Here is a 14,338-nt window from a genome sequence, read left to right on the forward strand (position 1 = left end):
GACTGCTGGGTTTAATGAGAATACCTATGATTATAATTAAAACCAAAGACTACTTTTCCCTTCCCTACCAGCTGAAAATCATCTGTAAGCTGCTGCTGCAGGTTAATAAAGGGAGGTCTGCTTGGCGCACTGCGGTGGCCACCCTGACATAAATACTTCCTGCACTTGCAAAACCTTCACGTTCTGGCCCTCGGAGACCCCGACAGACCTTGGCACTTACGTACTCTCATGTCCCCGCTCATTAATTTCTTCCTGGAGGCTCAGGACACTGGTGAGGTTGATGATCCTTCTCCGGGGAGTACAAGCCGCCGTCATTTCCTTCCGGGAATCATCTTCCACCATTTCCACATCAGAGCTTTCCCGGGGCCTCTTTCTGTGATGACGATAAGGAACCCAGAGATTACCATTCTTAAAAATTGTGTTTTTAAGTCAGCCAAATTTTGTGTATGCATTTGGAAGAGGGGACAGCTTCTTGTGCTGGCTATGCACATCTGGGGCGGGGTCCTTGTGCGGGTGGCAGGCCAGCAAGATGGGTCTGTTTTCTAGCATACTGTGTGTCGGCTGACCCTGCGACCCCGGCAGCCGGCCCTGCACATAGCAGGACTCTGGAGTCACTCGCCCTGTGGGCTGCAGGGCCCTGAGCATGCGCGCTGACCTTGCCAAGTTTTGCTCGTTCAGTCCTGTATCAGACACGTAGAGTGCCAGCTCTGGGCAGCCACGCGCAAGGCAGACAAGGTGACTGCCCTCACCACACTTACTTTCTAGCTGGGGAGTCAGAAAGACACAGAAAAAAGGCTCATTTTAAGTAGCAACAAATACTAAGAAGAAAACTAAAAAAGGTAACGCATGATGGGGCAGTGAGAGGGCCTCTGGCAAGAGGGGACACAGAAGTCCTGAGTGACAATAGGCCCAGAGCACGGCGAGAGCAAAGGGCGGAAGCTCGGGCAGTTCAGGTCAGCCACAGAGCAGAGCGGCCAAGCACGCTGTGGGACGGGGGAAGCAGGAGGCTGACGGGGAGGCAGGGTGGATGCCCCCAGGTGCAAGGGGAAACGCTGGTTTTCAGCTGAGGGGTGACAGTTTCATTCCCGGTTTCAAAGGTGTCTTTTGACCGCTGTGTGGTAAAGAGCTGGTGGTGGTACCTCCCCCGGTGACCAACGGAACCCTAATCCTGCCCTGCGGGGCTGAGAGTGTGCACACAGTGTCCACCACATGGCATCTTCTCCGTAAGTGGCGGCACCCTTGTTATCCTCTGGAAACGGCCCTGCAGGCTGTCTTGCCAGACCGGCTTGGCGACGGGCAAACTGGAGTCCAGTAACGCGTCCAAATCCCAAAGGCCAATTTAGCGCCGGGGTTCCAGAGGCCCGCCACGGTGTGGATGGGCAGCCCTGGGCAAGCACCTGGGTGCCCGGGTGCGGCACCCAAGCCCGCGGGTAAGGAATGTCCGCCTGGGGTCCCAGCGCCGCACCTGTGGAGAGCGTACCGGGTGCACGCTGGGAGCGCAGATAAACGTCAGCTGTTATTACCGTCCGCCCTTCTCCCGCTCTCACCGCCAGCCTGTGGGCTTAACATGAACTGGGAAAATGCATTTTTACTGAGAGGAGTGGGATGAAGGAGAACCCTCTGGATGTTTTAGGGTTGTCTCTAGTCACCTCTGCTATTGGGGCTGTATCAAAATCCAGTACTAAAAATAAAGGATGAATCTTCTGATTTGTTTTTTCTGATGTGTGTTTAACTCACGCTTGGAACAATGGACATTTCAGATATTTCGCAGACTACTGGGTGGGGGACTCTCAAGCCATGGTCAAAGGCAGGGCACTGTCTCACTGGAGTCAGAGGCTGAGTCAGACAGAGAGAAGCTCCAGGCGGTTCGTGAAGTCGAGCCAGAAAGCAGTTTTAAGGGAGAACAGCAGACGCAAGCCGCTCCTCCCCCCGAGTCCATACCTGGGGTTACCTGGGCTGGAAGGGGGCCCTCTCTTCTCCGACGCTTGTGAAGTCCCCTCTGTTGCATCCCCCTCCAAGCCCTGATTTGTGGCAGCCACTGCAGCAGGCTCCGGGAGTTCGAGCATTTCCTCATCCTGCTGCCTGGCCCTGCCGCTGGAAGCCTCAGGCCCATCTTCTGGGACCACGGCCTGAGGCTGACCGGACAGAGCCTTGCTCACAGGCTGCATAAACGCATCGAGCTTCTGTTCCCGCGAATCTGTGCGGACCATCTGGTGAGCATAGACCTTGTCGCCGCTTCCAGAAGTGGATGAGGGGGGCACACCCATTGTGGACTTCACCACCTCCCCGGAGGGGCCAGCAAGACCTGGGAGTAAAGTCTGGCTCAAAAAAGAAGGTAGCGGATTAAAAACACTTTTTTTAAGTAAATAAGATTCCTAGCCACCATGATCTTTCAAGCTCAGTGGTATTTATGTAATACGAGATTCCCTTTACGTTTGATGCTGAACTCTTACTGTATTCTATCTTATATGTTTCAATAAAGTAGGATCTATCAGAAAAAAAATATTAAAAAGAGGACAACGGGAAGATTTAGAACATGAGCTAACTAAGTCCAGGTTCCAGGGGCACCTGGCTGGCTCAGTTGGTAGAACAAGCCACTCTTGATCTTGGGGTTGTGAGTTCAAGCCTCAAAGTGTAGAGATTACTTTTAAAAATTCTTTAAATAAAAATAAAAAGACGTTCTGGTCCCAAAGTGAAGCAGTACTGGAGAAAGAAGCCAGAACCAGGTAAGTCGTTACAGAGGTAGTTATAATATAGGAGTTCTGACCAGAACTTGAAATTCAACAGATATTCCAGTAAAAAATTCAAAAGTTCAACAAAATCCTTATAATTTTAAAACTGGTTGGGGCGCCTGGGTGGCGCAGTCGGTTAAGCGTCCGACTTCAGCCAGGTCACGATCTCACGGTCCGTGAGTTCGAGCCCCGCGTCAGGCTCTGGGCTGATGGCTCGGAGCCTGGAGCCTGTTTCCGATTCTGTGTCTCCCTCTCTCTCTGTCCCTCCCCCGTTCATGCTCTGTCTCTCTCTGTCCCAAAAATAAATAAACGTTGAAAAAAAAAAAAAAATTTAAAAAAAAAAAAAAAAAAAAAAAAACTGGTTTCAAATGGGAAATATTAGTGTAAAGTTCTCCTATTTTTGTCTTTTTTTTTTCCTGCCATAAGAGGATTCCACTTTTTTTACTGTGGTAAAATAAACACAAAATTTACCACTTAACCATGTTCAAGCGTGTAGCTCTGTGGCATTAAGTATATCACATCACTGTGCAACCATCACCACCATCCATCTCTAGAACTTGTTCATCCACCCAAACTGAAACTTTGTCCCCATTCTCCCCTACTCACCAGCTCCTGGCAACCACTATCCTATTTTTAAATATACATATTTCCTAGCTCTGTCCACTGGCAAGGACTAAAGTCAATGACCACCCAGCAGCAGTAAGGACCCCTGGACCCCAGATTATAGTCTCTAAATACCATCCCACTAAAATAAACCAGATTTCCTTGGAGAAATGGCCAATTCCAGAGCTTGGGCTGGGAAAGTACGGAGTGAGTCTACAACATATTCTCTTGCCAGAAACAAGGAAACTATCAAAGACTAATGGAATTGGGTCATAAGGACAAGAGGATCAGCTTGAAGGGGATTTCGTTGGTCTAAGATGGGATAATTTGAGCATCCAAAATAAAAACGACTCTATGTAATTAAACTATATAGCTTTGTTAGCAGTTATGATAAAATACTAAGGAAAAAGAAAAAACGGGGAGGAAGAGGGAGAGAGAGAGAGAGACAGTGAGAGAGGACAAAGTCATTAAACATCACTGCAGATCGCTAGGACACCAACTCATTCCTCTGCACATTGATAATTAAAGAGACAGAATTCAGCATTTACCCTTACTTTCTAGTACGAACTGTATTTCAGGATAACCAAAAAGCTCTAATAAATGAGGGAAAGTTATTGTATACAGAAGAATTACAGTTCAGTAATGTAGAAAAAATGATAAAATGAGAAAATCAATCTTGCAATCCTAGTGAAATAACAGAATCAGGTAATGGTCATCAATGAATGGTGAAACCATTAAGCTAAATATTCATGGAGAACTTAACAATGAAGGAAACAGGCTGTCACCAGCTGAACCCACTGATGAGTCTCATCACCAAAACGCGTAACAAGTCAGTATGCGCCTCCTGCTGGGATGTGACCAAAAGTACAAGGCAAACACAAACTGCTTTTTAAATCTGAGTGTAATTATGCTAGTTTATAGGAATTCCCAGTTTACAGGAAATGTGGAGAATTAGAACAAGTTAAATGACATTAAGAAGAAGCAATCAGCCAAACAAAAATGTGCATTATTCCACAGGAAGCCTTTAGAATAAGCTAATAGGAACAACAAAAGATTGTACAGGGATTTTCCACTTTCAAAGAGATGTAAAAGAGATTTAAAGACAAATCAACTAAATACAATGGAACTTAAATGGATACAGATTTGAACAAAGCTACTTATAAAAGGATGCTTTTTGGACAATTGGGATATCTGAATATGGACTGGATATTAAATGACATTATCATTGATATGTATACAAGGACATTGTGATTATATAAGGAAAACATATTTAAAATTTTTTTAAATGCATAACGAAGTACTAGGGAAAAAACTAAATGCCTGGAATGTGCTTTAAGGTACTCTTTCCCCTGGGGCGCCTGGGTGGCTCAGTTGGTTAAAGCAGCCGACTTAGGCTCAGATCATGGTCTTGAGGTTTGTGAGTTCAAACCCCACGTCAGGCTCTGTGCTGACAGCTCAGAGCCTGGAGCCTGCTTTGGATTCTGTGTCTCCCTCTCTCTCTGCCCCTCCCTTGCTCGTGCCTGTCTCTCTCTCTCTCTCTCTCTCTCTCTCAAAAGTAAATAAACATTAAAAAAATATATTTAACAAAATATTCTTTTCCCCACCCCCAAGCCAGAGAGGGAGAGGGAAAACAAATACGGCAAAATGTTGGTTGTTGAAGTTGGGTGATAGGTTCGTGCATAATTTGTGTATTATCCACTTCCATGTATACTTAGAAATACTCAACGAATTACATAATAAAAAGTCAAATAAAGTAGCAACTCTGCTCAAAAAAAAAAAAACCCAAAAAACCTTTCTTCATGGACAATATAAAACCTTTGCAACACACACAGGAAAATGAAGTAAATGCAGTTGACCCTTGAACAGAGCAGATTTGAAGGCCACGGGTCCGCTTACATGCAGGTTTTTTACAGTACAGCATTATAAGTGTATTTTCTCTTCCTTATGATTTTTCTTAAAAACCTGAGTTTCTTTTTTCTAGCTTACTTTATCGTAAGAATACAGTATGTAACACATACATAAAATACGTGTTAAGTGACTGTTTACGTTATTGGTAAGGTTCCAGTCATCACTAGGCTACCAGTAGTTAAAGGCTTTGGGGAGTCAAATCTTATACACAGATTTGTAACTGCACAGCGGGTCGGCACCCCAACCCCCGCCCTGTCTGAGTTTCAACTGCATTTGCTTCATTTGCTCCTGTAATATCCATAGGAGTGGAAATTAACATAAATACTTCGCAGACAGTAATTTTAAAGTCCAGAAAAGTGAAATACCTTGATGGAGTCGGAACAAGCCCAAGAGCCCCTGGGGTCTGTGATTTCCATACCAAATGGTTTCATTGCAAACCAGGGCTTGTGCTGTAGGCCCTGGGCAGTGTTGTGCAAGGCACAGATGCCAAGCAGGAGAGAAGGGATTCTGATTCCCCTCTAGGAGTAGGACAGCTCTGAGTTGGGACCCCACCACACACAGCAATGCTCCGAGGCTTGTGCCACCGCACCAGCAGAGGCAGGCCGTCTGATCCAGAAATCACTTTACTTCTGAAGACACACTGGTCAGAAATCTACTTACTGGAAAATACAACGTAAGCCCACTAAATGAATCTGACTCCTGCAAAATAAGGCCAGGAGGAAGAGGAGTTCTTTTCCCAGTGCGGTCACAGACACAGCCCGGGACCTCTGGCAGACCCCTTCCTTGGATCTCAGCTAGGACAGAGCGAGGGGTGGCCCCTCTGGCCCGGCCAGCGTGCTCCTCCTCTTCGCGTCCTGCTTTGAGCCCGTCCCCCTGCTCCGCCCCCAGCCAAGCCCTGTCCGGGTCCCGGCAGTTCCAGATCTTCAACCCTCTGTGAGTGGAGCGACCTCCTCTGCCCAGACCCTCCTCTGCTTCTCCCAAACAGCTGCGGGTCTCCATCGTGCTCCCCCGCAATCCCTGCCCCACTACGACCACAGGATTCTTCATAAAATGGCACATCAGACCTCAGCATAAGCTCCTTAACATGCCAACAGAAATGTCTACGTGGGGGGACCTCTGCAGCCTCCTCTCCCCTCGGCCAGCTCCCCAATGGGCCCATGCGTGGGCTCCACCCTGGCTGCACATGACAGCACCTGGGAAAGTTGTCAAACTACTGATGTGCCACCTTGAGACTGAGCTCTTAGTCTGGAGAAGCCCCAGGCAAGGGTGTTTTCTAAGTTTCCCAGGTGATTCTACTGGCAGCAGGGTAAACACTGGACCCTGGAACTTCCATAACCTCAAACACACATCTTCCTGCCCTCCCCACCCCCCCTTGGAAGACAGTCTAAAGCAACACGCAGAAGTCTGGGCTCTCCTGTCTAAGGGGGCACACGTTCAGGTGGGGAAGGCACCAGAGCAACAGCCGGACGGAGAGCGCCCTCACCTGGGTGAAGTACATCCTGGACGAGTTGGAGCCCAGGAGCTTGCTCTCAATGTGCTGTTGCACCCGCTCCAGGATGCTGTCCTCGTGTAGGAAGTGAACCTCGTGCTTTGTGGGGTGCACGTTGACATCCACGTTCTGGGGGCTGATCTCCAAACTGGCAGGGTGAAAAGAGAATAGTTACCCAGCAGACTTGGGAAGGCCAAATGACACAGTGGTCAAAACTTCAAGCTCAAGCTGGAGCGACAGGATTCTCCAGCTGTGCAGCCCCAGGTCACTGACATCATCGTTCTTTGCTGCAGTTTCCTCATTTGTAAAATGGACACAATGTACAGTGGGGATTAAATCTGTGTAAAACACTTCACACGGACCTGGCACATTAATTCTACGTCAGCTACTACCATCTTTCCAGAACTAGTGGAACTTCTTACTGAGTGACCTGGGGCAAGTCGCTTAACCTCTCTGGATGGGTTTTCTCATCAGTAACCTGTCCCCTACTTACTTTTCGGTATTATGAGGATCAAAACAAGCATACACGAGAGAACTTTCTATCATTAAAATCTAACACAAAGGTCAGTGGAGAGGCTGTGCCAGCTCCAAACCCAGCTTTGTGGTTTGTGCTCCGCGACCACAATGTGAATCTCTGTCAGTAGAGGGCACTGGAGGGACCCTGGGGGAGGAAGACGGGGGCCAGGTAGGGGGCAGTTTCCGTCTGGTTCGGGGACAAGACCTGTTACCCACCTTTGTTTCACCAACACAGCGGCTGGCACGTGGGAGGCGTTCAGTGAGATTCTGCTGCATGAGTGAATACATGAAGGAAAGCCGTGCCCTTTACCGTGAGAAAGGACAGAACACCCTTTGGCCAGCAGCGCACGGGACTCACTCCGATGGAGCTACTGGCAAGCCCGTCTCTTTTAAGAGGACGGCCGAAAGGGATTTGCTCCTTGTGACTCTTGGGTGCGGCATCTGCTGCTACGTTACCTGAGGTACAGGAACGGGTGTGTGTTTTTGGGCAAATAGGCTGCATACACGGTTTCAATGGCTTTTCTTAAGGAAGTTGACTCTACCAGACGATCTAGAAAATAAAAGGAAAGTAACGGCTCAAAACTGTCCCGAAGGGAGAGGTAACGGGTGCACATTCATACCATGCCATGAATTCACTCAGGAAGAACACTTCGGGAGCGACAGCCACAGCAGGCTCCAGGAAGGCCGCTTTTACGTGTTGCCGTGTCTCACTATGGGCTTGGGGCTCTCTCCGCTCACCCACGTCACAGATACGCGGGAGGGTGGTCAATTCGGCCTGCGCGCTTCCCTTCCCTCAGTCTGCCCGGGCGGACTACCTCGCTGGGCACGGTGGGCAGTGAGCCATCGGCTCTCAGACTCTTCATGCTGCAGCACAACACGCTGGCCGCCTATAGCAGGCACCACAGGAGACAATACGCTGGTGACTGGGTAAACTCCAGTTCCGAGTGGTGAGCACAAGAGAGGCGCGTGCTAAGTGGTGGGAGGAGAGAGCAACCGATTCTGCCCGGGTACCTGGTGTGGTGGGGGGCAGTGTTCCAACAGTGGGGTGTCCCCACTGAGCGACGAGAGCAAGAAGGTTTTCTGGACACTTCGGGCAGTACGGATAGCTGAATGTACATTTAAGGTAATTTAGGAAATGAGGCAGGTTGGAAGGGGGTGGATGGAAAACACCAAAAGATGGGAGAGGTAAGACAAAAATCAGAGGAAGATCTATTTTCAGAAAACACAGCCTTCCTTTCTCCCCCGACAGGTGACCCGCTGGTGACCTGTTCTTCTGGGTCGGTGTCGCAAGGACACGTCCCGTGGTTTTATTTCTAATGAGAAGAGAGGCTGTGATCTCATCAATGAAGAGACCGTTCTTCTCTGAGTGCTCAGCACCCCCACAGCCCCTCAACAGTGTTGCTGTACTTGGGGACACGTGCCCTGAGCACACGGGCCTGGAGCAGGTATGGGCACCTGAAAGGGGACGGCCAGAGTCCCTCTGCTGCGATTTCTGGACTGGAGACACATTGACAAGTGTTCCTTGTCCCACCACCCGAGTGAGAGCACGCAGTGCAGAGATAACCCGATGATACACCTACAAGTCTGACCTCTCTGCTTCTGGGAACCTGGTAACATGACCAGGCTACTAGCACTGATGCACAGCCCGTGCGGTGAACAGCTCACCAGAAGCACAGACGTGAGCTACGCACGTGGCACTTACACGGATTTCTGCTGGCCTGTTCGGTAGTCAACACATGTGTTAAAAAGCAGCGATTCTTCATGGTTGGGAAAAACAAATGAAAAATACTTCTGAGCTTTGATAAAAGCAAACTTTGTTACACATCAGGCTTAAGTCCTTCTTAATAAAGTAGGAAAAAACCCTACTATTATAGATCAGTTTAACAGAACGTGTCTATGAAATATTGACTCTCTCTTCCCTGTTCTATATGGCTTTGAAAACTGCTGTAAAACATGTACAATCTAGGGGCACCTGGGTGGCTCAGCTTCTGAGTCTTGATTTCACCTCAGGTCATGATCTCACACTCATGAGACTGAGCCCCAAGTTGGGCTTTGTGCTGACAGTGTGTAGCCTGCTTAAGATTCTCTCTCTCCCTCTCCCTCTCTGCCCCTCCTCTGCTCATCCACTGTTTTTCTCTCAGAAAAAACCCATGTATAATCTGGGACATTTATAGCTGGTTATCATTATAAATGGAACAAAGGAATATACCATTTTCAATGGCAAGCAAACAAAACTGTAATTGTGAATTGCTTTAAACAAGAAAGGTAAAGGATCTATGTGATAAAAATGGTAAGTGCTGGGGCGCCTGCATAGCTAAGTGAGTTGAGTGTCCAACTCTTGATTTCGGCTCAGGTCAGGATCTCACGGGTCATTGAAATTGAGTCCCATGTAGGGCTCTGCACTGACAGCACAGAGCCTGCTTGGGATTCTCTCTCTCTCCCTCTCTGCCCCTCCTCTGCATGTGTTCTCTCACTCTCAAAATAAATAAACATTAAAAAAACGGTAAGTACCAAACAAATGGAATGATGCATCTCTGGCTGGAAAATTAAAAACCCAATCAGACACATTTCTAGTTCCCCTGTCAGTCTCTCAAAACCATATAATATGCAGTTAAGTAAAAAGCAGCAGAATGCAAAACAGTTATTTACTTAACAAGTAGTGATCATGTAAACAATATGCCTGCAGAGAGATAAAGAGTGGAGAGGAAATTCACAAAAATCCAAATTCATTAGCTAATTTCCTCCTTGATTTCTGGTACTGCTCACTGTATCATAAATAACTCATTCTCTAAAAAGAAAAATCGCAAGGAACTTTGCTAATGACACCCAAGGTACCCCTCTCCTTGTGTCCTGCTGTGCAATTCAAACAGTGAATCTTGATCTCGAGAGAGAACGAACATTTGCCTGGGGCCTGCTTATGAGGTTCTGACGCCAGCAGGTGAGGAAGCTGTTCGGACTCACAGGGGTCTGTGTTGCCCTCTCCCGGGCTCCCTCTCAAAGGCAAGCATCAAGAGGCCTCGGCAACAGCCAGCCAGCGCTGAGCACGTATCCGAGGGCTGAACGAGCGTAGGCCAGAAAGTATGAACACCTCCTTACCGAGCCACACTTCAGCATGAGGGTTCCCTGTGTGTAATCGAACCTGTGGATTAGGAATTTTTCCATGGTCCCATAAAATTCCCTGTAGACATGGTCCTTTTCCACTTACGGTTGATGAAGAGTAAGAAGATACACTTCTTCACGGAGTAATTTGCATTGGATATAAAGCCATTCATTTTGAAGGCTAGGGTTTTATCCTCACACCCGACTTCTATCAGTTCTCTGGTTGGAAAAAAGAAATTTTGAAGATAATGGAAAATTCAAACAGTATAAAAACTCAGAGCAGGAAAATGAGGGCTCCTTCCCATAAATGAATTCTGCCAAATAAGGACCCAGAGACTTGGTTTGTTGAGGTCTTCTGGGCCCATGCATCCATGCATGTGTCCAACCACCCACTCACACATCTGCCTGCTGTCCACCCATCTACCCACCTGCCCACCCAGTCACTGTTTTCAAGCACTTATGTTATATGCCAAGCACTGCCCTGACTGCTGAGACATAATCACAAACCTTAAGCTCCGAGACCTTGTTTTACTGAAACTCTTATGTATCTTAGTAACTAAGTCCCAAAGACGAAACTCCAAGAAGACTCATTTCTACTGAACCTCTTACTATATGAATAGCACCACAATGGGGATGTTCCTCAGAGCTGTGCTTACGGGGAGGCGGGTTAATAAGGAAGTCTCAGCCTCACTCATCTCTGCCTGCTGGTTCCTCTGCCTGGAAAGCTCCTATTGATAGCCGGCTAACTCCTCCATATCCTTCGTGCCAGGGCTTAACCTCATCAAAGAAGTACCTAACTCTGACTATTACTCTCCTTGACCCCGAGAGATTCTCCTGTTGTGCCTTATATTTTTCCTTTGAGACATCTAACATGACCACTCATGAATGGCATAATTATCTCATGTGTCTTTCCAACTAGGTATGAGTCCTCTGAGGGCAAGAAGCATTTCTGCTTTACGCCCTACTCTGTTTCTCAGCACAGCGCCTAGCAATTAGTAGGCACTCGTGAGGCATTTGCTGAGTGTATGCTAGAAGCTGTCATGTAGTAATGTGTACTCTGAGGCTGTGAGCAGAAAATACAGCTTGTGCTGTTTCTGCCACACAATAAACCAGCAAATCTTTTCTTCCCCCAGATATCTCAAGAGGCTGGTATTCTGGAAACACGCTTTGGGGAACGGCTGCTCTGTGGGATTTCTAATCTCTTGTAGTCCCTAGGAATCTCGTAACGACTAATTCTGAGTCTTCAAATATAAAAGAAACTCATAAAAGTTTCCTTGTACAATAGGGTTCTCCCTCTGCTCTAGAAACACAGTTAAAAAACTTAATTCATTAACAGTAAGAGAAGGGTAATTAAAAGCAAGTTGACTGTTCCCTAGTTTGGAACTTGGTTTTGCTCAAAGAATGAATAATTTGTCCTTTCAAGTAGAAAACTGGGCTCTGGGACTACTGTTGCTGCTCCTAAGATCTTTGGAAAAAGTGAAGTCAGGGTCTGTCTTCTCCATCGGTGTATGGCCTGCATCTGGAGCACGCGTGGCACACAGCGGGCTCCTAGTATTTCTCCCTCAGTTTATGACACAGGCACTTTGGGCTTGGCAGAATCCTGAGGTCTAGCCAGGACTCTTTCCTTGACAATGTAGACTTGGTAACATTTACAAATCTGCTTTCCACCAGACAGGGAAGTCTTTAAGGACAGGAAATATTTTGTCTTTACATCCCTAACTTCTGGCACAAAGCCTAGAATATGGGAGGCAATTAATAAATGCTGAATGATCACAAACAAAGTCCCAAAGTGATGTTAAGGGAAATATCAGGAAAAGAAGGAACATTAGAAAATGAAAGAATTCTACTACCCTATAAACATTTTAAAGACCGAGACTAGAGAGAACACACTGATTGACAGCCAGGGCATCTAGGAGATAACATGCACCCAAGAAGTGTGGATTCCATGAAATAATGACTCCAAGAACGAATCTGAACCATGGAAAGAAGCCTGCATATTTCATTAAAGCAAACTCTTAAGGCAGGTACTACCTTGACAGATTCTAAAATAATGTGATAAATAATAAACCAAGACGTGGAATGCAGATTTCTTAAAATATGAATAATCAACATACCGGCTAACAGCATTTCCAAAGATGGAGCGAATATTGTCTACAGTTGTGGCACTGGGCAGTGTTCTAACGTCAGCCACTGTCTCGCCTTGCTGATAAACAGAGCAGAAGATACGACTTACTGTCTCACAGCTGTGAATGAAACATCCCAACCTTACCTCCACAGGTGAACTCTTAAAAACCAAAAACATCCCTTTTTCTGATACAAAACCAACACTTACTTTTTTAACTGAGAAACCAATGCCTGAATTGTGTATTGAATACCTGGCAAAGAAAGACAACAGAACAGTAAGCAGCAAGAAATCGCCTAATGCACAATATAAGGCAGAACCCCCTTTTGGTTAAATAAATTGGTGGGGTTAAGTGATTTAAACAAAGATATAGACAGTCAAGAATATCTCCATATGTCATATTTTACCCACAGGAAAATAAGCCAGCACAAACATCATGGAGACAATCAATGCCAAATGTGGCAGAATCAAACAAAAACCAGGGTTGTTTGCTTTTACAGGTTGCTGAGTAGATGCAGGGGTACTTTAACACACTCTCCTCCTCGCCTACAGCATTACTATCCCAGACCCAACAGGTCTAGGTGCTACATCTTGAGAACCTGGCCTTTACAACTCCTGAACTCTTATTCTCCCTCAGAGCCCTTCAAGACACCCCCCCTCCTCATTTGCTTTCTCCTTGGCCCCCGGCCCTGCTCCAGCATCTTCCAGCCTTTTCTCAGTTGGCTGTTATTTATTTATTATTCCTCCTCCCATGGACCCCATGAACCGAAGGACTGTGTCTAGCAAAATGCATTTATTCAGCTAACAACTAGGAATTCACTTGACCACACCTAGAACCAAAACAGCCAACCAGAACTCTCTTATTTCCAGGGATAATATTTTGATGCTGCTTGTACAACGCCAGGGAAAAGCAGAGACACCTGAAGTATAAGTCTGTTCCACTTTATCAGGAGTATACGTTTTATTCATTTTGGAGTTTTGAGAAATACTGGAAAACAGTTAACCGATCTCTGCTACAATTCAAGGACACGCAGGCTTAGAGAGCCCATGCTGGATCCACTGGACCAGCAGATGAAGTAAGTCTGCGGTGGACATAATGTTCTTTTCACCTGCCCTGCCTTCCACTTTCTTCTTTTAAGAGCCCCTAGCTTTCCTCTGGGAAACCACCTCTTCCCCATTCCATCTGATAGACCCTTAGACTGCCAATCAAGGAATCTCCCACAGACAGGAACGCATGATGGGGGTACCCAGGCCCTGCCAATCAGATGTACTCTCCAAGGAAACAGATGCTTGAGTAGAGACGTGAAAAGAACGAAAACCACCGCAGCAGGGCCACTATAAAATTCGAAGCCACCCTGGTTCTCGTGTCTTCCCCAGGGAGCAACTACTGACACCTGTTGCCACTTGGTGAGTCACTCCCAGCCTTCCCATAAATTTCTCTTAGGCTCAAGTCAGCTGGAGTTCGTCTGTTTTGCTTTCCACCAAAGAACCCTCACCGATCCAGAGACCAAGTGCTCTCTCCCGGGAGATGAGAGAAAGCCCAGAACTGGCGACCAAACCTTGATCAGAAACCATCTGTAGGCTAAAACACAGCGTACTCTTTTCCATCTAGCTCGGAAACGGTTCTCAATTTATAAGCAGGGGAACACATTTCTTTGGTGAGACACCTCAAAGAACCACTCCCAGATTTTGGACTGTACCTGCCAACAACTTCCAAAATTTTCCCATACTCTTCACTCGGATTTTTTAAAGCTTTCCTCCTTGTGGATATGTTGTAAAAGAGATCTTCCACCTGAAAAGAAGATTTTTTTTCTTGTAAATTCACAGAAGTACATGGAAATAAAGACCCAAGCTATCCACCTAAAGCTG

The 14,338-nt window shown here is 46.8% G+C and overlaps 1 protein-coding gene across 4 annotated transcripts in view; it reads right to left on the reverse strand.

Annotated features, from left to right (window-relative positions):
- The window catches only part of MLH1 (mutL homolog 1), a 42,068-nt gene that overhangs the window by 15,217 nt on the left and 12,513 nt on the right, over nucleotides 1-14,338 (reverse strand). For 3 of the 4 annotated variants that reach the window (XM_060638209.3, XM_060638206.3, XM_060638208.3), the window contains exons 6-14: nucleotides 14,170-14,261; nucleotides 12,680-12,722; nucleotides 12,462-12,550; nucleotides 10,454-10,566; nucleotides 7,705-7,798; nucleotides 7,465-7,518; nucleotides 6,727-6,880; nucleotides 1,942-2,318; nucleotides 225-373 (exon numbers count right to left, since the gene is read on the reverse strand). In XM_060638209.3, coding sequence (XP_060494192.3) covers nucleotides 225-373; nucleotides 1,942-2,318; nucleotides 6,727-6,880; nucleotides 7,465-7,518; nucleotides 7,705-7,798; nucleotides 10,454-10,520 — 895 coding nt within the window. In that variant the 5' untranslated portion in view covers nucleotides 10,521-10,566; nucleotides 12,462-12,550; nucleotides 12,680-12,722; nucleotides 14,170-14,261. The remainder of the gene's footprint in view (nucleotides 1-224; nucleotides 374-1,941; nucleotides 2,319-6,726; nucleotides 6,881-7,464; nucleotides 7,519-7,704; nucleotides 7,799-10,453; nucleotides 10,567-12,461; nucleotides 12,551-12,679; nucleotides 12,723-14,169; nucleotides 14,262-14,338) is intronic. The other variant, XM_060638207.3, reaches the window with a different exon arrangement.

This window comes from Panthera onca, chromosome C2, assembly GCF_046562875.1.
Source record: "Panthera onca isolate mPanOnc1 chromosome C2, mPanOnc1 haplotype 2, whole genome shotgun sequence".
Lineage (NCBI taxonomy): Eukaryota > Metazoa > Chordata > Mammalia > Carnivora > Felidae > Panthera > Panthera onca.